At 48.5% G+C, this 14,684-nt stretch overlaps 1 protein-coding gene across 2 annotated transcripts in view; it reads right to left on the reverse strand.

Annotated features, from left to right (window-relative positions):
* Positions 1-2,548: 2,548 nt before the first annotated feature.
* VWC2L (von Willebrand factor C domain containing 2 like) overlaps positions 2,549-14,684 on the reverse strand; it is a 36,041-nt gene continuing 23,905 nt past the window's right edge. For both annotated transcript variants that reach the window (XM_042822343.1, XM_042822344.1), the window contains exon 4: positions 2,549-2,748. In XM_042822343.1, the coding sequence (XP_042678277.1) occupies positions 2,600-2,748 (149 nt within the window). In that variant the 3' untranslated portion in view covers positions 2,549-2,599. The remainder of the gene's footprint in view (positions 2,749-14,684) is intronic.

Genomic DNA, 14,684 nt, shown 5'->3' on the forward strand with positions numbered 1-14,684 from the left:
ATCCATCCATCCATCCATCCATCCATCCATCCATCCATCCATCCATCTACCCACTCACCCACCCATTCCTCCTTCCACCCATCCACCCACCCACCCATCCATCCATCCATCCATCCATCCATCCATCCATCCATCCATCCACCCACCCACCCACCCACCCATGCACCCATCCACCCATCCACCCATCCGCCCACCCACCTCTGTCTTTAGAACCCAACACTGCCATAGTGACAGATGTCCTTAAAAACGAGCGTGCACGTGCTGGGCTTTGGAGATATACCACCTTAACAGCCCCTGTCATGCATCCCTACTGAATATAGTGTGCAGCTCTGAGCACAGTTCTATTGAATTTGGGTGCTTTGAAAGCTATCCCTGAGCATCAGCCCTTGGGGAATGGGAAGGACTGGAAAGGATGTGCTCCTCCATCTAATAACATATGTTTCAGACACCTTTCCCTTGAGACAGCAGCCTCTGGAAGCCCAAGATGAACCTTCCAACAAGATTAAAGAGATGGCATTAATTGCTATCGATCATGGGTCAACAAATTAAATTGCATCTGCAACCGCATCTCTGAAAGGTCTAAATGAGAATAGTAGTTAATGGGTCTGGCTGGCCCAGAGCTGTGATTAATTAAAGGAAGAAATGAACTAAAACGCGAAGAAAAAAAAAAAAAAAGAAAGGCAGAAAGACTGAGATGAAGCTGAAATTCTTTGGGAATAAGCAGGTTATGTGTTAAAAAAAAAAAAAAAAAAAAAAAAAAAAAAAAAAAGTATAAAGCAGAGAGCTGGATGGGATTTCCATTCTGGATATGCTCTGTCAGGCTTCAGACTGGCTGTACCAGCGACGAAGATTTTGGGTATTGCTCCAAGCACCTAGGTGCCCACTGACATCAGTGATCCATCTTGCCGTAGCTGGAGCACAAATTGCACGGCCTTCCCATGGGAAGCTGGGTGAGGTCCTTCTGGGCAGGAATACGGGTGCTGCCCTGCCTCTCAGAAAATAATGGAGAAGCACGGCGTGGAATGTTGATGGTGTTTAATTAATAATGGAGAAAATAATAATATGCGGCACGTGTAGCACCGTACTTGTTCCAAGCACTGTACAAACATCAACTACAGTAATTAAGCTGTAATTAATTAGAGTAACTACTAATCAGTGTAAATAATGATGCATCTGGAGGTAGCAAAAGGAGTTTGTGAACGGAAAGCAAATTCCCACATTTGGGACATGGGGCTGAATATCAAACGGCACCAGTGAAAGGAAGAGAGCACGTGGAGGTTGAGGGGAGGGCCTTGGAGCTGCAGGCGATGTGATGGCAAAGTGGGGAACTGGGGCAGGGAAATCAGCAGAGGAAAATACACCACAGATATAGAGGGCTTTTTTGCTGGTTCACACACTTTATATTTAACAAAATAATTATTTTTTAATAATATATCTTTTTACACATTGTTTCTAGAATCTTTTTTTTTTTTTTTTTTTTTTTTTTTACAGAATAGGCTTTTTTGTTTTTCCCTCACTAGTTTCAGGCACGCTATTGTTTGAAAACTTTGAAAAGGGATAGATGGTCATCGGCAGAGAGCAGCTGACAAACCAAGGTGACAATGGCTTTGTTTGTGGTGCCAGCAGGGGAGAACATCCTCAGCCCAAGCACAGCAGCGATTGCACCTGTGCTCGTCCCACCCCAGCTAAGGATCTGCCCTCTGCTGAAACACAAAACGGAGAAGAAATGAAAATACCAAGGCAGCTGTGCACCAACCGAGACCACCTCAATGCATGTGCTGGTTGGATTTGCCATCGTCGCTGCTAAGAGCCGGTGCTGGGCTGAAGGCTGACTGAAATAACCACCCTCATCCTAATGGCAATGGGCAAAAAGCAGCAAACTAAGTGTGAGCGGTGACTGGCACAGTACTAGTGAATCAGAGGGAGAGCAACCGGCCCCCAGCGCAGGAGCTGCGGGGAAACACCACTGCTCTCCGACCTGGGTAAGACGCCGTGCTCTTGATGTCCTCGCGAGGACAAGGCCACAAGCTCAAGGTGCCCATCCTCAGCATCGCTGTCCCCACGCGGTGGGGAAGGTCAGCACAGACCCAGCGTCGGGCTCAGCCCCGTCCCCGCTGCTGGCCCATGCCCCCTCCTGTCCTTAGTGCCCCCCCACAGACACCACGGAGACCGCCCGCTGCTTCGCTCATAGCTGTATTGCCCCGACCATCCCAGCTTCGGCTTAAAAAAGTTGTCATAAATAAATCACAACAGCAAAAGAAATGACCGTGGAAAACCGCGATCCGCGCCGTCGGAAGTGAGAGCGGTGAGCGAAGCGGCGCCTCGCAGCCATCGCCAGTCAAAGAGCTTGCGCAGGACGTTGTGTTCTCTCTTCTCTTCCCCCTCCACATCTCACCACAGAATCCCTACCGAGCGCCGATAATCACGAAAGCAGAGCAGCTACCTAGGTGCTGGGTACGTGGGGCCGAAAGCAAGAGGGCAGGGAGGGAAACCCTGTCCCGCCACGAGCGCCCGGTGGCCTCGGTGGTGACCCTGCAGCAGCTGGAGGAGCTGGGACGCGTTGGAGCCGTGCTCGCGGTGGCAGTGAGGGGTTCTGCTGCTACAGAGCCTGCTTGCCCTGGCACTCGCGCTTGGAGCACTGCGCCGGCTTCCACCAGTCCCCGTTGTGGCAGTGGCAGATGTTGCAGTCGTCCACCTTCACCTCGATGCCCGCGGGGATGATGGTGGTTCCTGCGAAGCAGTTGGGACCTGTGGGAACACAGGCACAGCGTAGAAATGAATACACGTTCCTCATTATTATTATTATTATTTTATATATTTAATTCAATGAAGTTGGTTTATCTCCCTTTTTTTGCTGCGCATTCATTTAGTGCCACTGTATCCCAAGGTTTGGCTTCAAGACCGCGAGGACAAGCATTGCTGCTGTAACCCGGCGATCCCGTGCTAATGGACAGGACCAGAGCCCACTCATCCTGCATCCTGAGCCCCAGTGCTGGAAGACACAGGTGATTTATGGCATCGGGTTCATCAAATCAACTCATCTCCCAGATAAGACCGAACAGGCTGCCCAGGGAAGCTGTGGCTGCCCTGTCTCTGGCACTGCCCAAGGCCAGGCTGGATGGGGCTGTGGGCAGCCTGATCTGTGGGAGGTATCCTTACCCATGGCAGGGGTTGAGGCTGGTGGGCTTTGAGGACTCTCCTAAACTAACCAACCTTCTGTGATTCTAGGATTCTAGGATTCTACGATATCATGAATTAACACCAGCGCCAGCAAATTGGGGTGGTCACACACAAAGTATCAAGGAAGCAAGAACACGCTGCAGTGCCTGGTGGCTTAAATTATTGCTCCAAAATGTCACTCCTTGGCAGGCCATGATTTTTAATCTGTTCTCCTCATGCATGGGAGGCACTTGAAAGATGAGTGGTGAGTGGTGTTGCCTGAATTTTGTCCATGTTTAAGTGACCTCCCCGCCTTTAATAAATGCCTCTTCCGTTTTACCTCAGCTCCTTCACGCTCAAGTTAACAAAGCCAGTACAACAGCCCGAGGAATAAGTCCCTGATGATGCCTGCACCAGAATTTGGCATTTCTTGGTAAACCTTGTATCATAGCTGCAGGCAGGTCAGCCTCTGCTGGCCACACGAGGCTTCTTCACTCATCCTCCAGGCCATAAACGCCAGGGGATCAAATATATTTTATTGTTCTCAAGACCCCTGCTTTGCATGTTATCTGCTGATAAACACAGCGCTCGGTGGTATCGGTTAAGCATCCCATTTTTTCACTGCAATTACTCCTCCTTATTTGACCTGGGAAGTGCAAGGAGGGACCTAACCCTGTTTTGGTCTTGCAGGAAGACTCCTTTGCAATAGCTGTGCACTCAGCTGCGTTGTTTTCCAGCAACCCCTCAAAACCGTCATTTCTCCCCATGTCTTCAGGGTGTCTGGCTGTGCTGCTGCTGCAGTTCCAACAGATGTTAATTCTCTGCTTCATGAAGCCTGATGGATGCTGCTGTGTTATGACATCCGAGCAGGCTCCTCCATCAGGTAGGCTCATTTTTTGCTGCTAAAAGTCAGGGTCAAATGCAATGGAAAGGCCAATAATTGCAACTGGCTGTATTTAAAGCTGCAGTACGTGCCTGCACCTCTTTGATGGGACATTCTGGTCACTTGCCAGCGTCAGGGATGTGAGGATGGGCAGGCTCCAAACAACAGCCTGCTCTGCTCTCCCGGAGAAAAAACCCTACATTTAAACAAAACACTTCCTCTGAAAATTAGGGTGACAAGGAAAGAGGAAGATCGTTTTCTCTGTTGCTGCCCCGCAGCGTCCTGTTAAATCACATCATCTGAGCATCCAATGCTGATCCAACACTGACATGCATTTCCAAACAGATCTCTCTCCTGCAGCATAACCACAGCAGATCTACAGTGCCAACAGTCAACTCGGTGTGGGTGAAGTCCTCCAGCCTTCCAGCAGCCAGCCCAGGATTCATGAACGGCTGTGATACAAAGGGGAGGCTGATGAGGAAGATGTATTGAAAGCATCACCTCTGAGCTCCCCAGACCACTTGCTTTGGGGTTGGATCTGCCTGTCTCAGCCAAGGACACAGGTTGTCTGCATAATGGTGATAAAACATGAGTAACTTGCACCTCTGACCTCTTGACCTACTGATCCAGAAAGGACCTGTCAAGGACCTCCGCATCTCACAGGACCTCCTTAGGATGCTGCCCTTCTCTCACAGGGGCTGGGAAAGGGAAAAACCACAGCATCTTGGCTAAGTCAGAAGAAGAGGAGGCAGCGGTGGATGATCTCAAAATTGCCACCAATGGTCACCAAACTCTTTCCTTCTGCGCATCACAGCTAGCCCTGCCATTCCCCCCAAACCAAAAAGCAACATTTCTACCCTCCCTTTCTTTTAATCAACAACCCCAAACCCTCCTTCCCAGCACAACGGTTGCCAGCCGTCCCATTTTTTCCCCATCTAACCTCTCCCAGCTTGGATCCACATGTAGATCCTGGCTTTTCAAAACTGCTGGTAGCACATATCGCATCCAGACTAGACCAGCAATGTGGTTCTTTATTATTATTCAAAAGAAGAGGCCGCTCAGGAGCACTTGATGACATGTCAAGCACATCAAGAAAGTTATTTGTGGTAACAGCAGGAGGAACAAGGAGCTTCTCTGGGCTGTCATCGTGTTCTCCCTAACAGCAGCTGCAGCCCCCACCACTTTGAAAGCAGGGCAGCAAACAGCCCTTCACCTCCTTGCTCAGGGAGACGGATGGTAGAAGTTTGCTGCTCCCACAGACAATGTAATTGTGAGATCTGCTTTGCTTAACATAATTAATACTCATAAAAGACCGCGGCACTCCAGGCTGTTTGCTAGAACAGCTGTCAAGATTTTTATGGTGATATAGCACAGAAGTTCATGCGCTGTTTTGATGGGAGAGATGTAGCACAAAGAGAAAAAACAAAAAGGGCTGTTTTGGTTTATGGGAACAGTGACAGTGAGTTTTGCAATCCTTATGCCTCAGACTGGATACTGGGGTGATGGCACAACGTTGTGCCACTGAACTCACCTCCCAGTTCAGGAAATGCTCAAGGAAATGCTCTGGAAATCCTCAAGGCCAACCCCCTGTGACAGCAGGTTGTACAGGGAAGTGTCCAGCTGGGGTTCCACAAGCTGTCTGGGTGTGGGTTTGAAGCTCTCCAGCGTGGTGTCGTGTGGATGCTGCCTGTGCTGTGGGTTTTAATGGGCTTGCAGCAGCTCTGGATTTAGCTTTGCATGTGCAGACAAGCCGTAAGAAGGGAGGAAAATGTTAAGTGAATCACTTCAGGCCAGCTGTGATATTTGGGTTTGCCCGAAAGAGTATCGTGCACGAAAACTAATCCTGTTGCCTTCACTGCAGCTCCTGACAGTGCCCCATGCCCTTTCAGCAAGGAGCAGAGCTCTCATTACACATCCCCATGCTCCTGCCAGGACAGTCAGCAGGCACTGGGGGTTCCCGATGGAGGGAGTTACTCTCCCCTTCTTCCCATACCATTTCAGAATGGACACAGCCTGCAAGCATCCCCACGGACACTCATTCAGATGAATGAGTCCTGATGAATTTGCTTTTGGAACGCAACCACAAATGCACCGAGGCAAAGGGATTAACTGCTGGCAGTTTGTGATGAGCAGTAGGGGCCACTTCAACTGCCCTCTCAGGCTGGGGGCAGATATTTTTGCATGCACCCATGATGCAGAGATCTCAACGTGACCACAATGCAGTGTTTCCAGAGCGTTCCCATCATGTCTCTGCCAATACAACCACGTGCAAAGCAAGGATCAGGCAAGAATTGTGCCCAGGAACAAGGGCAAGCCCCGCACGAGGCTTCCTGCAGACGCCTCCCAGCACAGGAGAATGCAAAACACACCAAAAAAACCATTAATCACAAGGGATCCTGGCACTCTACATGCAGATGCACTCTGGAGTTTTGCTGATTTCTCATAGGGTGATGAGGAGCAACGGCTGTGATGGCATGGCTGGTGACAGAGATGAAAACCTGGGAGGAGACCAGGACCCTCTCCCAGTCCTCTCGCTTTTCCCTGGCACTGATTGCTGGCATTCCCACTGTGCCTTCACACTCCTTGGGGCTGAGATGGTCCACCTTCCACTCCTTGGGTTGAAACGGTCCAGGTCCACATGGCTAAACCCAGCTCTTCCCCCAGGCACGTCTGCAGGGCTGTACACGGTCTTGAGAAGGAGCAGCCACCCCACCTAGATCAGTTCCTCCATTTACCTTCCAGGCTTGGCTGTAGAAAGTAGAGGTCTTGCGCTGCCTACACTTTGTGACTTCTTCCATGTCCAGGTTGAGCTCTGTGCTGGAGGTGAGCAGAACAGCATCTTGTTTTTAATGCCCCCTCCCCCCACACCCCTGACGTGCTGACCCTGCAGGATTTTTTCAGATGTTAATTTTGTTCTGTCAATGCTATTTATGTGATCACTTCAGATTGCAAGAAAAGAGCTCAATTTGTGGCTTTAATTAATGAGTCGAGGAGGGAAGACGTCTTGTTTTTGCTGCCTCACATCAAGACTGAATGCCCCTCTCACCACAGGGGAGGAGAAGACGGCGGGTGAAGCCAGAGGTGAGACATAAGCAAGTCAGCTGATGATGCTGAGGTTTGCCTTAATTAAAATGAAAGTTGGCGATGCACCGCAGGCTGGGCTGAAAATACCACAAGGAGATAACAGCCCTGGGGCTTCACTTTTGTGTTAGAAAGAGGACAAAGCTGAAGAACGCCCTAATGCAAAGCATCCTTGAAGTCTCAGGGTGTTCGGGAAGCAGTGCTGGGGACACGGTGGCTCCAGGAGGTGACTTCCATGTCCTCCAGGGTAAGACAGAGCCCTGTCCATCCAGCACGTTCCCAACAAACACACCAGGCAAGAACCTCCCTGGGATCTCCCACAGTCTAAGACTATTGCCCCATAGGCCAACAGAGCAATGCAGACATAGCCACCACCCTAAGAACATCTGGCAGCAGCTGGATGCTGCCTCACCTTTGGGAGCACCCTCCCTGCCATAAACAGGTCTTCCAGCCACTCATCAGCTTTCAGTCTTGCTCCAGAGAATGCATCTCCTCCAAAGCTGCTCATCAATTCTTGTCCCTCTTTCCTGCACATTCCACCCCTCCTAACGCTACGCTAATACCCCTTCTCCCTCCGTGCTGCCTATTTACACAAGAGATTTTCCCAGCCACAATTCACGTTGCTGGGTGCCAGCAGATGCCTGAGAGTTATTTAATCTGTGCATTAGAATTATGCAGCATCCTTCTCTCATCTAAATCCACGTTGCTCACTCTCACAAAGCACTACATCATTCAGAGGAGTGCACTGAGGTGAGGCCGAGCTGAAAAGCTACATTCAGGCCAAGGAGAAACTTTGGCTAAGCCACTGGCACTGACTGATTTAATCCTTCCTGCTTTGCACCACGCTAAGATCATTACTGATAGCTCGTTATCAGTCTTAATCAGGAGCAGCAAACACATACGGGACAGGAGACATCCAGCTGGGAACGCACTGCATTACTCCTCCTTATCGATGGTGCAGTGTCTTAATTTGATGCAGAAACATAACTTCAGGCCTCACTAAATACTGAAGCAGGAGCGTTTTGGTGCAGCGAAGATCGATGGGTGCAATTTAAAGGCAGTCTGTTTAGGGACAGGGACGCCCTATGGTATGGATTGGAGCGGTGTGGGCCAACGCGGGGCCATCACTCAAGAAGCCCAATTGAGAGGGCAGATTTCCAAGTCAGGTACGTCCAGTACTGAATAAAGCACTGAGACAGAACAAACACCACCTATGGACCAAGCCTCCAACATTTACCTGGCTAAAGAATCACAGAATCATAGAATCACCAAGGTTGGAAAAGAGCTCCAAAATCATCCAGTCCACCTACCATGGATATTGTCCCACCAAACCATGGCCCTCAGTACAACATCTAAAAGAAAAGGATTCGACTCTTAAAAATCTCTTTGAACACAGCATAAGGCTTTGGGGGAACACCATGGCTTTCTAAAACATAGGTAAATTCTAACGGCAGGCAATGAAAGCTGCTCTTAGGTCATTCTAACCTTTCAGGTAAGTAATAGGCTTTTAAAAACCCGTCTAAATAGATATTTCCCCAAATGAACTCCAGCCCTTCTGAAGGTACATTAATTTTTTTAATGGCAAATCAGCTCTTTTGGGGAGGAGAGCTGGCATGAAATGGATTCAATCAAAACAAATCCGTTAAGAAAAGCACCGCTGCGATCCTGCACCGTTCTCCCTGCCTCTGCAGAGGTGTTGGGGGCTCCCCATTATAACCTCCCATGGCTCCATCCTTGGGAACCTCAGCTAAGAGGCAATGGGAAACCCTCATCTATGGGCACAGATGGCAAAACAGCTATTGATCCCCAAGGGCTGGGTCCTTGCTCTCCACCTGAGCATCTCCATTCCAAGGTGAAGGTTAATGGCAAGAGAAGAACAACCGGGATGTTCTCTCTGGGCCTTCTGAGGTTTTTAGCCAATTCATTCACCTCTTGGTTGTGCTCTGTATGAAAATTTAATGGTTTTATAGCCCATTTTAACATTTTTATGCCTTTTTTTTTTTTTTTTTCCTGTGGAAAAAAAAAAAAGCCACATTTGGTGTAAGAATTAAAACAGTATTTCATCCTTAACTGCAATCAGGGATGATGTACGGAGGAGAGCTGGCTGCATGTCAAATCAATATAAAGCCAGAATTGAATCTAACTTGGTCACTACAGCTGTGCATGATGTTTTATGGCTTTTTTTTTTCTCCGTATCAGTCATAAAATGAGGTGGAAAACTGTGACTGTGCTAATTTCACACAAAACAATCCTTCTAAAACATGGAACAGGAGGAACGAAGGAAGCGGGATTGCTGAGTTGTACGTTTAAATCTACTGGAAAATAATAAGAAAACCAACTCAACTCAACGTCAGACAAGCAAAGCAGAGCGGTCAGCTCAGGCAGACGGTAGCACTCCTGCACACACTGGTTTGGCAGTGGTTGCCTGTTGGTATGAGAGGTGAAAGGGGTTCAGGAATCCGTGTGCACTGAGGCAGCCTTCATCTCCCATGTGAACAACGCAGCGCCATCGAAACGTGGTTATTTGGTGGGAATGGCTCAGCTGGTAAAAGAATGCCTTCGCGCTTCAAGCCACGCTCTTGACCCCTGGTTTTGCTCTTCGGAGGGCCCATTATGCTGCCTGAATTTAATGGTATCCATGGCTTTTGCACAATGCTTCCTAATGGTGCCACGCAAAGAGTCAGGTTGCTAATAAAAATAAGATGAGCAGAGCTGGTTTTGCATGTGAATGGTTGCATTTAACTAAATCATCAAATGGAAAAGGATTGTACTTTCCTCTGCTAATAATCCTGGGTGCCACTACAAATGCATTACCACAATCTGTGTGGGCTTTTATACTCAAGCAGATGCCATGTGATATTATTCCAGCCTGACAGGACAGGACGGTTATTTCGCACTGTGAAGCAGCAACTGGGAATGACTATTAGCAAGCCTTCCCCGCCTTGTCTTCCCTTGCATTCCTCTTATTTAAAACCAGAAGTGGGATTTAGATGTTAGAACAGCTACTGACCTGATGCAATTTAATGATTTTACAAAACGCCTAAAAATGCCTCGCTTTAAAAGATTGATGCTTCCTATTGTATTTTTGCAATGCCAATTAATTACTTAATTCATTAGCAATGTAACACAAGAATAGTCTTTGAAAATCCGGTGCTTTGTGTAGATGCCTTTAATTATGGATAATTAAATACTGTAGAAGGACCTGATTATACCTTTGAGCATTTTCTAATCTGGAAAATGAAACATGCTCTTGTACTCCTCCATGCACGAAGCAAGAGCGGAGCTCAACAACAGCATGAAGTAACACAAGGGGGAAAAAAAATCCCCCAAATCTAGATCACATGAAGGACTGCTAAACCAAAGCAAGGTAGGAACTGCTGGGGAAGCTCGAGGAATCTGTGCATACTTCATCGGGGCTCTGCATAGGAGCTGAAGGGAGCCAGCAAGCAAACAGGGTCCGGAGGCGAAGCGACGCGCTGCCTGCTGAAGTTGGGAGCAGGTTTCCAGATGGTCCTTTGTACGTACGGCTGCCACCGCCAAGGCTGCTAAAAAGAGCAAAGCACTTTCCAAATGAAATCACAGCTGACCTTGGAAGATGAAAACTTGCCATTGCCAGGAGTTGGTCTATTTGTTTGGCTTCGTGTTCTTTTTCCACTTATTTATTTTTTTTAATTTTCTCTTTATTCCTCCGCAGCGATCTCAGTAAGAAAGTTGGCGTTCAGAGGGCTGCAATAAACAACGCTGCTGCCTCAGAAAGGGCTTTAATCTCTGAATAAAGCCAGCAAAATATTTGTTTTGAAGACAGCCCCCCTCCCTCCTGCAGCTGGGATGCGCTGCCTGCACAAGGAGCTTTATCTTGTGATTTTTTTGTACTCGCTGGAATAAAAAGGGGGAAAAGGAGGCACGCCACCATCCGAATAGAGCCAATGCAGCCATCCGCCCTCACAGCCCACCCCTTCCCTTTCTCCTCTCCCCCTGCTCCCTATTTCCGCCGCCGCCAATTCCTCCCTGTGCCCCCGCTGCTGAAAAGCAACACATTTCCTTCTCCCTTAATTAAAACCCACTGATGACGGCAGCGAGTGAGAAAAGGAGGCTGTGAGCACTTCACTGCTGGTGGCGGTGCTGCTTGGCTGGCCGGGAGCTGGCTGGTGCCGCAGGGCAGCCGGGCTGAGCCCCTCACACACAGCGGGGTTGGCAGAGCTGGGCACAAATGTTGCAAAATGGGGCTCTTAACCACTGCATTGCAAGTGAGCCATCAGGCAGCAAAACTACGTGCTGCTGCAGCCAGTCCTGGGGAAACTCAGCAAACAGCGTCTCTTTATCCCCCTGACTCCTGTCTGCATCTGTCTCCCCCGTGAAGCCAAATTCTGTTGTTTTTAATGGAGGATGCTTTCCTTCTGGAGAATTCTTATCTTTATGGAGCATAATTAGGACAGGTCCTGTGAGAGCATACAGGCAGGCTGACACTGGGGTGGCAGGTAAGCAGGTTTATACTGGCACAAGACGCTCAAGAACATCCACAAGAGGTAAAATGTTAATGCATGAGCTGCCTGTCTTTGTCAGGAGTGGGAATATCGACAGTGACTTTCATGGAATCACGGAATCACTGAATCTCTGAGTTTGGAAAAGACCTCTCAGACCCTCCAAGTCCAATCCCAACATCATGCCCATGGAACTGCATCCCTTGGTGCCACATTTCCATGGTTCCTGAACACCAGCAGGGATGGTGACCCCAGTGCCCCCTGGGCAGCCGTGCCAGGGAGGAAAGGGAGTCACCTTTGTTTCTCTGGTTGACCCACTTGAGGAATCCAAGCAAGAGTTTGGGCAGCAAAATCCTTCAGCTATGGGGGAAACTACTCAAGTTGAGGCCCTGGGGAGCACTGAGAGATCCGAGCCCAGCTCCTCTATGCTTCTCAGCCCCTTAGTCTGGGAGATCTGGGGCAGACCTTGTCAAAAACCCACAGCCAAAACCCTATTTGGCTTTCTGGGGGGAGCTGTGAAAAGATGAGGTTCTGGTGCAAAACACAGCAAATTCCTTATTGTTAAGGCGGACGGGTTTCCATTCCTAATCAGAGTTTTCCAAGTCCTTAATAATTACTGTTTGACAGTTCTTGTATAATATGCTTCTACATGTTTTTTTTTTTTGTTGTTTGATGCAGATCGAAAAGCAACCAAAAAATCTCTTTGCAGCAAAGGGAGGACATGAGTGCCTTGCAGACACTTCCCGCAGCACGTCAGCCAGCACCGGATCAATCCCATCCCTAATTGCCAGCAGCCCCTGCCCCGAGCTGGGACACCATGGCAGGTGTGGGAAGGGGGCACTGCCCACACTGCCAGCTGTAGAGGAGGGATGATGCATCAGGATGCTGCCACAAAGCCGTGCAGGTGAGTAATCCATGTGCAAAGGAGCCCCTGGGATGTCAGCAGTGGCTGCGGTGAGTCGGAGATCACAGGGAGAGGCTCTTTTAGAATGGTCCCTTGGCCCTTAGGAAATTGGAACACTGCACCTGAAAGCTGTGCTTGATGGCTGTGGCACGCTCCTCAGATGCAGACAGAGGAGCCGATGTGGGATTCTCTCCTGCCTTTGCAGCCTTTTCTGGATGTGGCAAGAGCTGAGAGGAGTGGCATGAGAGCATGATGCTGGGTTTCACAAGGCAGAAAGCAGCCTAGACAAACACTAATGATGCACAGGAGAACCAATGCAGTACTGAACAAGGGCTCCTCCATCTGCCTCCCCCACCATGCCCCAGGCATTTGTAGAGTGGTCCATATGGAGCTAACTCTGAGCATGGGCCACCACCCAGGGATGCTTCAGTCCCACTCTGGTTCTCAGTGCTTACCTGGGTGAGGATGAGAGCCCATCAGGAAGAATGTTTTCACATCACAGCTGGAGTTTTGAGATCTCTGCTATTCTTTTTCTTTTTTTTTTTTTTTTTTAAGAGAGCAGGTTATCTGAAATAATCCATCATCTAAAAGCCCCTGCACCTTTCTCCTCCTTATCTGAAATGGTCCGTATCCCTCCTCCATTGAAGGACTTGCTCACTGCAGGGCAGTTGGACTAGGTGGCCGTTAAGGGTCTCTTCCAACCCAAACCATTCTGTGATTCTACGATAAAATGAAGATCTAGATGGATAGTCAGCCTCCCAAGATTAGAGTTGGTTCATTCTGGAAGCATTAAAATGGGGGCAGCTGATCATTCCAAGTTTTTTTTCCCCGACCTTTTTAAGAGTAAGAACAGCAAGTTTGCTATAATTGGCCTTTTTCCCAGGCATGGTGCCGTGAGTCAGCACTTTCTGGCCAGCACATTCCCTTCCTCCTCTTATACTCTCTACAAGAAGCAGCAAAGAAAGCCCGAGCATGGAAGCATCCTGGAGAACTGTGTGTGTGCACCCTCATGCAGACCCATCTCACAATACAACCCTGCACGTGACACTGGGGCTTTTGGCTTTGGTACATCAGCTCCTGCTTCATTTATTCTAAGAGCTCTGAGCTTCTCTACCAGAACAAAACTGCTGCCACAAAACATTTTCAACTGGGAGGAAAACGTGGCTTATTTTATGCAAAATGAGATGCATCCGTTTACATCAGCTGTGGGATTGTACCGTATCTTAGAGCTACGCACTGAACTCCTTGTGGCAATCCCAGGTGAGATAGTACATCCTAGAGTTCATCTAGAAAGAATAAACCAAGGGAGCCCCCACACACAGTGCTGAAGATTAGGGTCTGGTGGGTGAACTCACTGCCCATCCACCCCTTATTTTGTTCTATTAGCAGGGCAGGAGGAACCACACCGCACCAACAAAAGCAGCCAAAGCAAATAAAGCAAGATTCTCTCTTCCTCTGGGCTTTTATTTGCTGATGACTAAGCCTAAGCTCTTCAACCTTAGGTATAAATTCTGATCAACACAGCACAAGGGTTTTCTAAATACAAACAGAAAAAAAACCACCAATTACCCTCAACCAGCCAAGCTCTTTGCAACCTGTGCTGCAGCACTGAGCTGTCACACCTGCACTGAGAGGGTGAACACCCCGGTGCAAAGCAAGGGCACGAAGAGAAGGGTAGTATGAGTACAAGGGGTTGGAAGGAAACGGATGCTGATGTTCACAGGCAGAAGGGCATCTTTGGACAACAGGGACCAGCAGCTGAGATGCGAGACTCTGCCAATGGAGCAGAGAGGATGGAGACAGCTGAGAAGGTGGAGGGAAGGAGAGGGAAGCAGGAGAAGAAAACATCCAAGTGCCTTTTTGAATTCTAAGTTTTCTTGGACTTGCTCAGCTCTAATCTTTAATTCATATTTTCATTACAGTCTCTTTGCTTTGTAAAGTCTGCATTTCGTGTAAAAGGAGCAGCTCAAACATCAACTGTTTGACATAAGTCAACCCCTTGTTAAAGTCCCCTACTCTACATATATGTTGGCTCCAATAAAAGAAGCATTAAACATTCATTAAATTAGAAATACATGAAGACAACGTCATGCCTCTCTTCTCACACAAATATGCCTAATAAGCCCAACCTTTCAGAGCAGCAAAAGCAAAACCATCTCTAATCCTTTTAGAAAGC

The sequence above is a fragment of the Centrocercus urophasianus genome, unplaced genomic scaffold (genome assembly GCF_019232065.1).
Source record: "Centrocercus urophasianus isolate 14NV4802_14NV808 unplaced genomic scaffold, USGS_Curo_1.0 seq_20, whole genome shotgun sequence".
In the NCBI taxonomy this organism is placed as follows: Eukaryota; Metazoa; Chordata; class Aves; order Galliformes; family Phasianidae; genus Centrocercus; species Centrocercus urophasianus.